Source organism: Rhinopithecus roxellana, chromosome 19 (genome assembly GCF_007565055.1).
Source record: "Rhinopithecus roxellana isolate Shanxi Qingling chromosome 19, ASM756505v1, whole genome shotgun sequence".
Classification (NCBI taxonomy): Eukaryota; Metazoa; Chordata; class Mammalia; order Primates; family Cercopithecidae; genus Rhinopithecus; species Rhinopithecus roxellana.
In genome coordinates this window covers 14,240,228-14,255,941 of record NC_044567.1, presented here as the reverse complement: position 1 = coordinate 14,255,941, position 15,714 = coordinate 14,240,228, and the positions used below count along the sequence as shown (strand labels likewise).

Genomic DNA, 15,714 nt, shown 5'->3' with positions numbered 1-15,714 from the left:
TGTGTAACCACCACCACCACAATTAGGAGGATAACCTAATTTTGATAAATGTGCTCATGTTTTTCAGGAACACAGTGGTTCCACTGTACCTTCCATTTTGAACAGGATGCAGACAAACCAGACTCCCCCAACCTATAACAAAACCAACAAGTTTACCTATGGCTTTCAGAACATAGTAGACGCTTATGGAATTGGAACTTACCGAGAGATAAATCCAGGTAAAAGAAAGCTTGTTATCTTTTTACTCTGGAGTTTTTTGTTTGTTTGTTTGGTTTGTTTTGAGACAGGGTCTCCCTCTGTCACCCAGGCTAGGGTGCAGCAGCACGATTGTAGTTCACTGCAGCCTCAAACTCCTGACCTCAAGAGATCCTCCCAACTCAGCCTCCTGCATAGGTAGGACCACAGGCACACACCACCACACCTGGCTAATTTTTTATTTTATGATTGTTTTTTGAGACTGGGTCTCATTCTGTTGCCCAGGCTGTGGTGCAGTGGTGCAATCACGGCTCACAACAGCCTCAACCTCCTGGGCTCAAGGGATTCTCGCGCCTGAACCTCTGGAGTAGCTGAGACTACAGGCATGTGTCACCATGCCTGACTAATTTTAAAATTTTTTTTAGAGATGGGTTTCGCTATGTTGCCCAGGCTGATAATTTTTAATTTTTTTTAGAGATGGGGTTTTGTTATGTTGCCCAAGCTAGTCTTGGACTCCTGGGCTCAAGCATGCCTTCTCCTTCAGCCTCCCAAAGTGCTGGGATTACAGGTGTGACCCACTATGCCTGGCCTTTTTGTTAGTTGTTTCTTCTAATGCCTCACTTTAAATGCTGTTGAACAACTGAATTAAAATTAAAGATGTTAATCCTAGCACTTCTTTTTAAATTTTTATTCTATTTTTTATTTTTTTTGAGACAGAGTCTCATTCTGTCGCCCAGGCTGGAGTGCAGTGGCACGATCTCGGCTCACTGCAAGCTTCACCTCCCAGGTTCTCGCCATTCTCCTGCCTCAACCTCCTGAGTTGCTGGGACTACAGGCGCCCGCCACCTCCCCCGGCTAGTTTTTTTGTATTTTTTTTTTTTTCGGTGAGGTGGAGATTTACTCTTGTTGCCCAGGCTGGAGCGCAATGGCACGATCTCAGCTCACCACAGCCTCTGCCTCCCAGGTGCAAGCAGTTCTCCTGCCTCAGCCTCCCAAGTAGCTGGGATTACAGGCATGTACCACCACTCCCAGCTAATTTTGTATTTTTGTTGAGATGGGATTTTACCATGTTGCCCAGGCTTATCTCGAACTCCTGACCTCAGGTGATCCGCCTGTCTCTGCCTTCCAAAGTGCTGGGATTACAAGCGTGAGCCACTGCGCCTAGCCATTTTTTTGTATTTTTAGTAGAGACGGGGTTTCACCATGTTAGCTAGGGTGGTCTCGATCTCCTGACCTCGTTATCTGCCTGCCTTGGCCTCCCAAAGTGCTGGGATTGCAGGCATGAGCCACCGCACCCGGCCAATCCTAGCACTTTTAGAGGCCGAGATAGGAGGATTGCTTGAGCCCAGGATTTCAACATCAGCCTGAGCAATATAATGAGATCCCATCTCTATTAAAAAATAAATAAACATGTTGACACCTCAGCTCTTGTGTACTTCCTTTGCAGAGGTGCTCATTCTGGCAGGGCATGGTGGCTCACACCTGTAATCCCAGCACTTTGGGAGGCTGAGGCATGTGGATCACATGAGGTCAGGAGTTTGAGACCAGCCTGGCCAACATGGTGAAACCCCACCTCCACTAAAAATACAAAAATTAGCTGGACGTGGTGGCGCGCACCTGTAGTCCCAGCTACTTGGAAGACTGAGGCATGAGAATCACTTGAACCCAGGAGGTGGAGGTTGCAGTGAACTGACATCATGCTGCTGCATTCCAGCTTGGGTGACAGAGCAAGACTGTCTCAAAAAAAAAAAAAAAAAGTGCCTATTTGATGTAAGGAGCAGGTTTACTGTCAGGTAGTGTTCCTTTAAGAGTTCATCAGCTGGGCTGGGTGCAGTGGCTCACACCTGTAATCCCAGCACTTTGGGAGTCTGAGGCAGGTGGATCACCTGAAGTCGGGAGTTCAAGACCAGCCTGACCAACATGGAGAAACCCCGTCTCTACTAAAATTACAAAATCAGCCAGGCATGGTGGCTCATGCCTGTAATCTCAGCTACTCGGGAGGCTGAGGCAGGAGAATCACTTGAACCTGGGAGGTGGAGGTTGCCGTGAACCAATATTGCATTATTGCACTCCAGCCTGGGCAGCAAGAGTGAAGCTCTGTCTCAGAAAAAAAAAAAAAAAAAAGAGTTCATTGGCTGGGTGCGGTGGTTCATGCCTGTAATCCCAGCACATTGGGAGGACAAGGTGGGAGGATCACTTGAGGTCAGGAGTTCAAGACCAGCCTGGCCAATAGGTGACACCCTATCTCTACTAAAAATACAAAAAAATTAGCCCGGCCTGGTGGTGCGTGCCTGTAATCCCAGCTACTCAGGAGGCTGAGACAGGAGAATTGCTTGAACCCAGGAGACAGAAGTTATAGTGAGCCAAAATTGTGCCACTGCACTCCAGCCTGAGTGACAGAGTGAGACTCTGTCTCGAAAAAAAAGAAAAGTTCATGAGACTGGATTCTTTCATGTGCCCTCACAACCCTAAAACACCTGGACTTCTCTAGCAAATGATTTGCAGGAACTGCTTTAACTGCTTTAAGCAAAATGTTTCTCCTAAGATGTCTGATATTTTTAAATGGCTTTGTTGTTTTTTGTTTTTTTTTTTTTTTGGCTTCCCTGTTCCAAGGTTAGACAGAAAAAATGTAGCAAGTATTGGCCATTTTAGGCACAACACAGATTTCTCCTATATTTGGAGAGTTCTCCTATATTTGGAGAGTTAAATCAAGAGTGTGAGGATTCATTTTCAGTTGGAGCCGTATGCAAGAACTGCTTTGCTCTGGACTTTCTCCGTCTGTACGTTATCTGATATTTAGCTTTATATCGCTGGGACATAGTTGCTGCACAAAGAGAAGACAGCTGGCCTGCCCTGGGAGCAGGGTCCCATGAGTTACAAGAGAATCAAAGAACAAACCAATGTTGTCAGGGTTACACCTTCATTTCCTCTGTTTTTCTTTGTTTAAAATATTATCAGAGCTGCTAGGCACAGTGCCTCATGCCTGTAATCTCGGATACTCAGGAGATTGAGGTGGAAGGATTGCTCAAGGCCAGGAGTTCAGGACTGGCTTGGGCAAAATAGTGAGATTCCATCTAAAAAACAAATCCTTTAAGTTATCAGTAATTAAAAAAAAAATTGACTGGGCATGGTGGCACATACTTGTAGTTCCAACTGTTTGGGCAGCTGAGGTGGGAGGATAACTTGAGTCTAGGGGTTGCAGGCTGCAGTGAACTGTGATGGCACCACTGCACTCCAGCCCGGGTGGCAGAGCAAGAACCCATCTCTCCTTAGAAAAAGTTATCAGTAGCTCAAATTTCATTAGCTACTTTATGAAGGTGTGTTGATTCTGCCATGAAAGATTTTCTCTGAGAGTCCTATCTGTCTGGCAGCTGGGGAATAAGTCACCTTATATTGATCTTAAGAGTATGGAAGGCTGAGCACGGTGGCTCACGCCTGTAATCCCAGCACTTGGGAGGCTGAGGCAGGGGGATCACTTGAGGTCAGAGTTGGAAAAGAATATGGTATTTGTGGAATTGCTATGGTTTAATGTACTTTGTATTTTTCTTTTTTTGGTTTCTTTATAGCTCCATATACTATTATCACGTTCCCTTTTCTATTTGCTGTGATGTTTGGAGACTTTGGTCATGGCATTTTAATGACCCTTTTTGCTGTGTGGATGGTACTGAGGGAGAGCCGGATCCTTTCCCAGAAGAATGAGAATGAGGTAATGTTTATGTTACATCTGCATTGAACTGAAATTTTATAATTTCCCAAGCATTCATTATGAAAATCATGATGTGGAAGTCTTTTATCCATGAATTTATCAAAAGGAAGTAGAGAAGTTATGTTCATTTTCACACCAAAGAGGACATGTGCTAGCTGGAAGTGATAGTGTGTGCCTGTAGTCCCAGCTACTTGGAGGCTGAGGCAGGAGAATCACTTGAGCCTAGGAATTCGAGACCACCCTAGGCAACATAGTGAGACCTTATCTCTAAAAAAAATAAAAATTATTTAGGTTGGTGCAAAAGTTATTGCGGTTTTGGCCGCCAAAAGAAATGGCCAAAACCACAATAACTTTTATACCAACCTAATAAAAACATAGAGGCCACATCCTGTGAAAGTGACTGTCTCATTAGCATTGTATTTTGGTTTTTACTTCAAGCTCTCTGAATCAGAATGGGGTAAAGTAGCACCGGAGAAAGGGGCAGGTATATTCTGAATAACATTGTCACAATGTGAGCTGCAGTGAGTACATTCTCATTACTTCTTTCTTCTGGTTCCCAGATGTTTAGCACTGTGTTCAGTGGTCGATACATTATTTTATTGATGGGTGTGTTCTCCATGTACACTGGCCTCATCTACAATGATTGCTTTTCCAAGTCTCTTAATATCTTTGGGTCATCCTGGAGTGTACGGCCGATGTTTACTTATAATTGGACGTAAGTTGCAGAAGAAGCTAAAATTCAAAGCTTATTCATTTCATGTTCAGCCCTGATTTTTAAGACAAATGGTAAACTGACACTTCTTTAGGAAGTAGTGACAGTGTCTCCTCATTCATGCTCCACACTGTGAGGTGCTTTGTGATTTGTTCAGCAAGTATCCAGGAACTAAGACTAGAAATGATTTTTTTTGGAAACTAAAAGCAGATTCCCTAGTTCCCTACTTGATTGTGTGTTTGTGTGTTTAATTTTTCTTTTTGTCATTTTGGATCCTTCAATCTCAGCTGCTAGTCTCTCCTCTTTATTTTTTCCCCTCCCATTTTATTGAAAAGACAAGATAGCTATAGCAATTTATTTTGGGGTCAGTTTCTGTTGTTGCCCTTTCTTGTTCAAAAATAAGTGTGACTTTTTCCCTGTCATGGTAGTGAAGAGACGCTTCGGGGGAACCCTGTTCTGCAGCTGAACCCAGCCCTCCCTGGAGTGTTCGGTGGACCATACCCTTTTGGCATTGATCCAGTAAGAGGACTTCCTTCCTATATACTAACCTCAAATTTTTTAACAGTAACCTGGAAGCAAGAGAATTAAAGTGAAGATAAATAGTTGTGTGGGCTTTCGCTGGGCACGGTGGCTCGTGCCTGTAATCCCAGCACTTTGGGAGGCCGAGGAGGTTGGATCACCTGAGGTCAGGAGTTCGAGACCAGTCTGGCCAACATGGTGAAACCCTGTCTCTACGAAAAATACAAATATTAGCTGGACGTGGTGGTGCGTGCCTGTAGTCCCAGCTACCCGGGAGACTGAGGCAGGAGAATCTCCTGAACCTGGGAGGCGGAGGTTGCAGTGAGCAAGCTGCACTGCAGCCCGTGTGACAGAGCAAGACTCCATCTCAAAACAAACAAACAAACAAACAAAAATAGTTATGTGGGTTTTCGTTGACATGTTTTTGGGAAACCTTGATGTATGTATTTGGAGGACTTCTAAGCCATAAGAGACCCAAGTGCCTTGAGGAGACACATACTTTTCCCTGGCACTGCTTATTTCCAATTTGGTTAATAATATAAACTCTGGGAAGACTGATTTTCAAGACTGCTTCCCATTTCTTAATTTATTTCTGCTTACTTAGTTTGGTTTTTTATTTTTAGCAGATATTTTAACAAAGCAGAAAGAGATTTTTCCTGTGGATTTTAGACTTGCATTCTTATTTTTACAAACTTACACAAACTTATCCCAGAATTAATTTTTTTTTTCAAATGCTTAGGCAAATTAAGTATGATCAAATCTTTTTTATTGTGTGCTGTAAAAACGGAGTGGTGGCAAGAATGTAATACAGGGCATCTGGCTGCTGAGGAAAAGAGAAAAATAATACAGGCTGGGCAAGGTGGCTAATGCCTGTAATCCCAGCACTTGGGGACACAGAGTCGGGTGGATCACTTGAGGTCAGGAGTTCAAGACCAGCCTGGTCAACATGGTGAAACCCCATCTCTACTAAAAATACAGAAATTAGCTGGGCATGGTGGCATGCACCTGTAGTCCCAGCTACAGGAGGCTGAGGCAGGAGAATTGCTTGCACCCGGGAGGAGGAGGTTGCAGTCAGCCCAGATCGTGCCACTGCACTCCAGCCTGGGGGATATAGCAAGACTCCATGTCAAAAAAATAGATGGAATGACAACACCATAGGGCTACAATCAGCAAAACATAGACTGTGGGAAAATATATAAGATAAACGACCCAATTTCTTCAAAAAATATTTTGTAAGGAATAAAAAAGGAAAGATGGAAGGAGAACCTATAATTTAGAGACTCAAGAGATATATCTACAATCATAATGTATAGGCTGGGCACAGTGGTTTATGCCTGTAATCCCAGCACTTTGGGAGGCTGAGGTGGGCAGATGACTTCAGGAATTCCAGACCAACCCAGGCAACATAGCGAAACCCCATCTCTACTAAAAGTATAAAAATTGGCCGGTGTGTTGGTGCATGCCTGTAGGCCTAGTCACTCGGGAGGCTGAGGCAGGAGAATAACTTGAACCTGGGAGGCAGAGGTTGCAGGGAGCTGAGATCGCACCACTGCACTCTGGCCTGGGTAACAGAGTGAGACCGTGTCTCAAAAAAAAAAAAAAAAAATGTATAGACCTTATCTAGACCTTGCTTTGAATAAATGAATTTAAAAAAAACAAAAAAGGTTTGGACACAATCAGAGAAATTTGAATATTGACTATATATTTTATGATATTAAAGAATCATTGTTGACTGGGCATGGTGGCTCATGCCTGTAATCCCAGCACTTTGGGAGGCCAAGGCAGGTAGATCACGAGGTCAGAAGTTCAAGACCTGCTTGGCCAAGATGGTGAGACCCCCGTCTCTACTAAAAATACAAAAAAAATTAGCCGGGCATGTTGGCGAGCACCTGTAATCCCAGCTACTCAGCAAGCTGAGGCAGAGAATTGCTTGAACCCAGGAGGCAGAGGTTGCAGTGAGCCAAGATCGCGCCACTGCACTCCAGCCTGGGCGACAGAGCAAGACTCCATCTCAAAGAAAAAAAAAAAAAAAAGAAATCATCGTTAGTGCATTTAGGTGTGATGACAATCTTGTGGTCATGTTTTAAAAATAAGTCCCGGCCAGGTACAGTGGCTCACGCCTGTAATCCCAGCAATTTGGGAGACCAAGGCCGGCGGATCGTGAGGTCAGGAGATCAAGACCTTCCTGGCTAACATGGTGAAAACCCCACCTCTCAGTGGGCCGAGATTTCGCCACTGCCCTCCAGCCTGGGCGACAGAGCAAGAGTTCATCTCAAAAAAAAAAAAAAGCCTTACTGAACAGGCACAGTGACTTAAGCCTATAATCCAACCAATTTGGGAGGCCGAGGCAGGCCTCAGGCCAGACCTGAGATCAGGAGTTTGAGACCAGCCTGGCCAACATGGTGAAACCCCATCTGTACTAAAAATACAAAATTAACTGGGCATGGTGGCCTGTGCCTGTAATCCCAGCTACCTGGGAGGCTGAGGCAGGAGTATTGCTTGAAATCGGGAGGTGGAAATTGCAGTGAGCTGAGATCGTGAACACCGCACTCCATCCTGGGCAAAAAGAGCGAAATTCCATCTCAATAAATAAATAAATAGATAAGTCTTTTCCTTTTAGACATCCACACTGAAATATTTATGGGTAAAATGACATGATATCTGGACTTGATTTTATAGTAATATGGAGATGAGTGAGTGGCAGTAATCTTGTTTCACGAGTCCATAAGGTGATATTAATTTTTGAAGCATTCTCCTTAGAAGCAAGGTTAAAAAAAAATTTGTTGAAGCAGAGTGATAGGTGCATGGGGGTTTGTTATACCATCCTGTCTGCTTAAGTATCTGTTTAGAATTTTCCATAATAAATAATATTGACTAATAAATAAAAATTGTTGACCGGGCGCAGTGGCTCATGCCTGTAATCCCAGCACTTTGGGAGGCCTAGGCGGGTGGATCATGAGGTCAGGAGATCGAGACCATCCTGGCTAACACAGTGAAACCCCATCTCTACTAAAAATACAAAAAAATAGCTGGGCATGGTGGCGGGTGCCTGTAGTCCTAGCTACTCGGGAGGTTGAGGCAGCAGAATCACTTTAACCTGGGAGGCGGAGGTTGCAGTGAGTCAAGATTGCGCCACTGCACTCCAGCCTGGGCAACAGAGCGAGACTCTGTCTCAAAATAAATAAATAAATAAATAAATAAATAAATAAATAAATAAATATTGTTTTTTTAAACAGAGGAATATTTTTCCCTTTGAGAATTCTTTATAATACCTATTTGTTTTCTTGGGTTATGACAGATTTGGAACATTGCTACCAATAAACTGACCTTCTTGAACTCCTTTAAGATGAAGATGTCTGTTATCCTTGGTATCATCCATATGCTGTTTGGAGTCAGCCTGAGCCTGTTCAACCATATGTGAGTTGTTCCATTTCTGTCATAAGAATGTGCATAGTTTAGAGAATGCTTTTGCCTAAAGAAACCATGACATCTTTGGGGAGGGATTAATAACTCAGAACCTCATTCTACATTATAGAAGTGCTTTTCTAAAAATTTAATGGTGTGGCTAGGCACGGTGGATCATGCCTGTAATCCCAGTACTTTGGGAGGCCAAGGCGGGTGGATCACCTGAGGTCAGGAGTTCGAAACCAGTCTGACCAACGTGGTGAGACCCCGTCTCTACTAAAAATACAAAAATCAGCTGGGTATGGTGGCACGCGCCTGTAATCCCAGCTACTCGGGAAGCTGAGGCAGGAGAATCGCTTGAACCTGGGAGGCAGAGGTTGCAGTGAACCAAGATGGTACCACTGCACTCCAGCCTGGGCGACAGAGCAAGATTCTGCCTCAAAAACAAAACAAAACAAAACAAAAACTTCATGGCCTGGCCAGGTGCAGTGGCTTATACTTGTAATACCAGCACTTTGGGAAGATGAGGCGGGCAGATCACTTGAGGTCAGGAGTTCAAGACCAGCCTGGCCAACATAGTGAAACTCCGTCTCTACTAAAAACACAAAAAATTAGCCAGGTGTGGTGGCAGGCACCTGTAATCCCAGCTACTCTGGTGGCTGAGGCAGGAGAATTGCTTGAACCCAGGAGGCAGAGGTTGCAGTGAACCAAGATAACACCACTGCACTCCAGCCTGGGTGACAGAGCAAGACTCCGTCTCAAAAAAAAAAAGAAATTTTTTTTCATGGTCTTAAATGAGGCTTAATGTTAGTCCTTTAACAATTTGCTGTTCCAGTAAAGATCCTTGAAAAAAACTTGAGCAATTTTCATCAAAGTAAGTGAGCTCTCTTTTTTTCCTTGATGTGCAACTCATAAAATTATTAACTGTGAACTAGGCATGGCGGCTCACACCTGTAATGCCAGCACTTTGGGAGCCCAAGGCAGGCGGATCGCTTGAGCCCAGGAGTTCAAGACAAGCCTGGGTAACACGACAAGAGACCCCATCTCTACAAAAAAAAAAAAAAAAGTTATGAACTGTGGTCTCAAAATGTACTAGATTTTTCCATTCTCTTTCTCATGGAGAGAATGGTGGGGATGGTATTGGAGCCGTTCAAGGTTCAGAAGTTTGAGGCCGGTCACAATGGCTCACAACTGTCATCCTGCACTTTGGGAGGCCAAGGTGGGCAGATCACCTGAGGTCAGGAGTTTGAGACCAGTCTGGGCAACATGGCAAAACCCCATCTCTATAAAAAATGTAAAAATTAGCTGGGTGTGGTGGCACATGCCTATAGTCCCAGCTACTCGGGAGGCTGAGGTAAGAGGATCACCTAAGCCTAGGGAGGTTGAGACTGCGGTAGCCAAGATTACACCACTGTACTCTGGGCTAGGTGGCAGAGTGAGACCCTGTCTCAAAAAAGAAGAAAAAGCAACAGCAAAACAAAACCAAGGTTCAGAAGTTTGACCGTGATAGTTAATCCTACATTGTCTCTGTTGCCTCCAGCTTCTGGTTGCTGCTGCTTAAAGTGATAAAGACAGAGTTGAGGAGGTATTAAATAGAAAAATCTAGTGAATACTCCATTCAGTGTAGGAGTGGCCCTAGGCCTATTTACCCTTAACATTTTTTTCTCTCTCCTTTTTAGCTATTTCAAGAAGCCCCTGAATATCTACTTTGGATTTATTCCTGAAATAATCTTTATGACCTCTTTGTTTGGCTATTTGGTTATCCTTATTTTTTACAAGTGGACGGCCTATGATGCTCATACATCTGAGAATGCACCAAGCCTTCTGATCCATTTCATAAACATGTTCCTCTTTTCCTACCCAGAGTCTGGTTATTCAATGTTGTATTCTGGACAGGTACGTCAACCCAGAGGCGGGCTGTCTGAGATGATTATCCTTGATCAGGAAGCCAGATGTTTCTCTGACCCCAAAAAATTTATAACTGCCCTTCTATGGGACAATTCTAGGGCTTTGCCACAAAATGTGCTAATTATTTTGAGAAACTGGATAGTGTTATTCATAGATTAGTAAGAAAGTACTGTTGGGGGAAATTTGTGCCAGACTTGGAAACTGCGTATGTGATCAGTAGACCTTTATATGATATACCTTGTCCTTCTTCTTACTCTGCAGAAAGGAATTCAGTGTTTCCTGGTAGTGGTTGCGCTACTGTGTGTACCTTGGATGCTGCTGTTTAAACCACTGGTCCTTCGCCGTCAGTATCTGAGGCGAAAGCATTTGGTAGGTGTATTTCTATTGCTAAAAGTTACTAGACTTTTCTTTTGTTCAAGATTAAGGCAATTCCCCAGTGGATATAATTAATTGTGCACAAATCTGTATATCTGTATACTCTTTTTTTTTTTATACGGAGTCTCGCTCTGTCGCCCAGGCTGGGGTGCATTGGTACGATCTCGGCTCACTGTAACCTCCACCTCCCAGATTCAAGCAATTCTCTTGCCTCAGCCTCCTGTGTAGCTGGGATTATAGGTGTACACTACCACACCTGGCTAATTTTTGTAGTTTTAGCAGAGACAGGGTTTCACCATATTAGCCAGGCTGGTTTCCAACTCCTGACATCGTGATCCACCCACCTCAGCCTCCCAAAGTGCTGGGATTACAGGTGTGAGCCACTGTGCACAGCCACAAATCTGTATACTCTTACAACGCATTTGTGGCCTGGTGCGTTGCCTCACGGCTGTGATCCCAGCACTTTTAGCACTTTGGGAGGCCAAGGTGGGTGGATCACTTGAGGTCAGGAGCTTGAGACCAGCCTGGCCAACATGGTGAAACACTGTCTTTACTAAAAATACAAAAATTAGCCAGGCGTGCTGGTGCGAGCCTGTAGTCCCAGCTACTTGGGAGGCTGAGGTGGAAGGATCACTTGAACCTGGGAGGCGGACGTTGCAGTCAGCTGAGATTGTGCCACTGTACTCCAGCATGGGGACAGAGTGAGACTCTGTCTCAAAAACAAAAAAAAAACAACCAAACAAAACGCATTTGTGTTATGTCCCAGCATGAGCACTGAGCCTGCCAGGTCAGAGAAACGTTTCTGCTGCTCAAGACATCTGGATTCAGCTTTGAGTAGCTGGGGTAGAGAAAAGTCACAAATTTTTACCTTTTCTGGTCATGCTTTGCTCACGCTGCACTCAGGAAAATGTAGGCCTGTGCCTGTCTAGATGTAGCATCAGCCAAAGCCAAGCAAGGCTGCAAGAGCTGCAGACGGGTGAACTTACTCATGTGGTTTGCCTGAGCAACCACAGGACTAACATTGAGACATTTTCCTTTCAAATGAGACTGTGATACTTTCACTGACCAAAACATCCAGGAAAAAAGTTTGGTTTAAAGCACGTTGATTTTTTTTCTTTTTAAAAAGCAGCATACGTATATATGTTTACTTAATGTCTGTGTGTATATGAATTCTACACACACACACACACACACACACACACAGAGTTAAATTCGCTAGATGTTCAGTATCGTGCGTAATTTCTGGGTATCCAATAGCACTTTCTTTACACTGCCTGAGAAACCCCAAACGATCTTGTTGCATGACTCTTAAACGGCGGTTAGATGATGACTCCTGTTGGAGAGCAGCTGAGTTACAAGACCCTCCTTCTCCCTTTTCTGACCATCTTCATCCTTCCATGTACCTTCCATTCGTCTCCCCCTTCACTCCCTCCCTCTTTTGTTTTCTCTCCCCTCCCTCTTTTCTTCCATTCACTATCAGGAAGGGCAACCTGTGGAGGCCCCAGTCAGCCCAAACCCGAGCCAACAGGGAGTAGAGGCAGCAGCGGCTGCAACAGTGAGTGAATGAAAACCAACAAACTATCACATTTCATTTAAAGAGGTGGCAAACAGTGCAGCAGAATTCTTTTTAATTAAATTGAGAGCATGGGACATGAGTGCTCTTGGGAAATATGTCCTTGTTACTCATTGAGATGATAACAGAAGTTCCACCTCTTAAGGATAGATTCTGGCATCATCTTTAGTATTGGTCTACTAAGTTTCTATTCAAATATGTAAGTACAGGCATGTCCATAGTAACAAAGTGGCTGTTGTACCCTCACTGAGTCCCATCATCTTAATCCAAGATGGCAGCTCTTGGACTCACCCACTTTCATGTCTGTATTTTGTGACCATGTATTGGATGATTTTTCAGCGTGGAAGCAAGAATATCTCTGATTCTTGAATTGATTTCCCTGCACTTTAGAGTTCTACTTTAGAGTGATGCTTGGACATTTGATCTTTTTTAGTAGTAACTTAACTTCTTTTTTAAAAGTGAAAGTTTATACATGTTTAGTATTTTGTGAGAAACTGAGAAGATCTCACATGTCCTCAGCTGTTCCAGTGAGACCTCCACCCTCCGATGTGTTGTGTTTACTGTCATCTGGTGTCATAACCAAAGTGATCTGTCTTGATCCTTCCCTCTTCTGATACTAATTCAAGATTCAGTAACAGCACTTTGAATATTTGTCCTCAAAAACATCTTTTAACCAAAGTCTTACAATGCACAAATATATTAGCCCAATATGTTCTAAGTTATGAATGAATCTATAAGATTGTAAAAGTCTCACCGGTAGTGATTACCCATTACTTCTATGTGCTAGAAGTATATACTTCTTTAAATAAAATGAAAGATTTAGATGGATAACCATTTCCTTCATTAAGTGTTTCTGATTATTTTAAACTTGGAAAACTTCTTATGGTCATCCTTCTGGAACTAGTCTAAAAGGGCTGACATTCTGGGTCAGAAAAAATTTTAATCTTGCTGCTTAAAATATATTTTCAAGTAGGGACTTCCCCGTGAGAAATTTTAAAAACCTTTAGAACACATACTACCTATTGTCGATGTCCTTAACACATACTCTTCTTTCTGCTGGTCTTAGCATATATAAGATATGCTTCTGACAAGATCTTAATGCTTTTAAGTCTGGCAACCTCTTCTGTGATCAATTCTAAGTTAAAAGTTCCCCATCTGGAAACCAGCACATTCACAGGGTCTTCTTACCCCACTGGTTCTTTAGCCAAACATCTGTTCCTGGAGAGCAGCCTGAAGGCATCAGGATGATCATTCTACAAGAAAGCCTCTGGATTTTTGACCCCAGAGGGCTGAGGATATGAACAGTGATCTGATTTTGTTCTGTTCTTTGTCCCCTTGGTTGTCTGTGAGTGATATATCGTAGTTTAATTTTTCTTTCCTTTTTTCTGCTGACATGTGTCTTTCATCCCCCTTCCTGTAACTCTCATTCCTGTGTTCTGAAGAGATCCTTGTTAGTGTCTGGCTGGGAGATGTAACCTATCTGCCCCTCAGTTTATTTGCTAGTTGGAGAAAGCTTCAGAAATGGCTTTCTACTTTGGGAGCCTTGAACCTTGAAGCCTTCCTCCTATACCCTATAACCCAGCCTGGGATATGCAGGAGCCCCTCCTGTGCCCTCTGTTGCATCTTCAGTCCACCTTCTGAGGGTTGCCAAGTGGAATATGTGCATGATCTGGAGGTGTCCAGGCTCTGGTGGCCCACAAGTCTGACTGCACTTCAGAGGCACCTGGTAGACTCCGAATTTGTTTCTTAGGGTATTAAAACAAATAAGTGGAAGAAGAAATAAAAGTGGCCCATAATTTCATGGTCCTGACAATCCCCTACTGACATAAAAAAATAAAGGAATATGTGCACTTGGCTAGAGAATGCATATAGTGCTAAGAAGAAAACCACCTGCCCCCACTGTAGTTCTCCTCTTCCAGGGGCATTGTTAACAGGTAGGGGCCTTGCCTCTGATAGATATCTGCCTGTCTTCTGTTGATAGGTGTGTATGTGCTCTATGCATGTAGAGAAAGACACATGAGGAATTGTGTTTTAAACTGTGGCACTCTTCTGCCTCTCGATTTATTATGTTTTTTAAAAGTTAGTGTATCTTGAAGATTGTTTCATAGTGATAATCACTTTTTTTTTTTCTGAGATGAAGTCTCGCTCTGTCACTCAGGCTGGAGTGCAATGGCACAATCTCACCCCACTGCAACCTCCACTTCCTGGGTTCAAGCAGTTCTCCTGCCTCAGCCTCCTGAGTAGCTAGGATTACAGGCATGCACCACCATGCCTGGCTAATTTTTGTTTGTTTGTTTGTTTGTTTGAGGTAGAGTCTTGCCCTGTCCCCCATGCTAAGAGTGCAGTGGCACAATCTCGGCTCACTACAACCTCTGCCTCCCTGGTTCAAGCAATACTCCTGCCTCAACTTCCCAAGTAGCTGGGATTACAGGCACCTGTCACATCGCCTGGCTAACTTTTGTATTTTTAGTAGAGACGGGTTTCACCATGTTGGCCAGGCTGGTCTTGAACTCCTGACCTCGTGATCCACCTGCCTCAGCCTCCCAAAGTGCTGGGATTACAGGCATGAGCCTCCGCGCCTGGCCTAATTTTTGAATTTTTAGTAGAGACGGGGTTTCACCATGTTGGCCAGGCTGGTCTCGATCTCCTGACCTTGTGATCTGCCCAACATGGCCTCCCAAAGTGCTGGGATTACAGGTGTGAGCCACTGTGCCTGGCTGACTATCGCTCTTTTTTATGGTTGCCTAGCTTTCCGTAGGATATTCCACTGGATATGCCAAAGTCCTCTCTTTGATGGATGTGTTGGTTGCTCCCAATTCTTTGCTATCACAAACAGCAATGCAGGGAACATCCTTGTCCATGTGTCTTTTTTTTTTTTTTTTTTTTTTTTGAGACACAGTCTCACTCTGTTGCCCAAGATGGAGTGCAGGGGCGCGATCTCAGCTCACTGCAACCACCACCTCCTGGGTTTCTGCGATTCTCCTGCCTCAGCCTGCAGAGTAGCTGGGATTACAGACGCCTACCTCCATGCCCAACTAATTTTTGTATTTTTAGTAGAGACGATGTTTTGCCATGTTGGCCAGGCTGGTCATGAACTTTTGACCTCAGGTTATCTGCCTGACTCAGCCTCTCAAAATGCTAGGATTACAGGCATGAGCCACCACGCCGAGCCCCTTGTCCATATACCTTGCCAAAGTTTTGCAAGCCTAGATGTTCCAGCAGTGGGATTGCTGAATCTCAAAGAGTTCATGCATTTAAAATTTTGATAAACCCTTCACAATGATTATACAATTTGTACTTGGGAACATATTTTTTAAATAC

At 43.9% G+C, this 15,714-nt stretch overlaps 1 protein-coding gene across 5 annotated transcripts in view; it reads left to right on the top strand.

The window, feature by feature from the left end:
• Nucleotides 1-15,714, top strand: part of ATP6V0A1 (ATPase H+ transporting V0 subunit a1) — a 66,942-nt gene that overhangs the window by 34,817 nt on the left and 16,411 nt on the right. For all 5 annotated transcript variants that reach the window (XM_010386125.2, XM_010386141.2, XM_030924136.1 and 2 more), the window contains 7 exons: nt 68-218; nt 3,762-3,901; nt 4,462-4,616; nt 5,042-5,132; nt 8,431-8,549; nt 10,217-10,433; nt 10,707-10,814. In XM_010386125.2, coding sequence (XP_010384427.1) covers nt 68-218; nt 3,762-3,901; nt 4,462-4,616; nt 5,042-5,132; nt 8,431-8,549; nt 10,217-10,433; nt 10,707-10,814 — 981 coding nt within the window. The remainder of the gene's footprint in view (nt 1-67; nt 219-3,761; nt 3,902-4,461; nt 4,617-5,041; nt 5,133-8,430; nt 8,550-10,216; nt 10,434-10,706; nt 10,815-15,714) is intronic.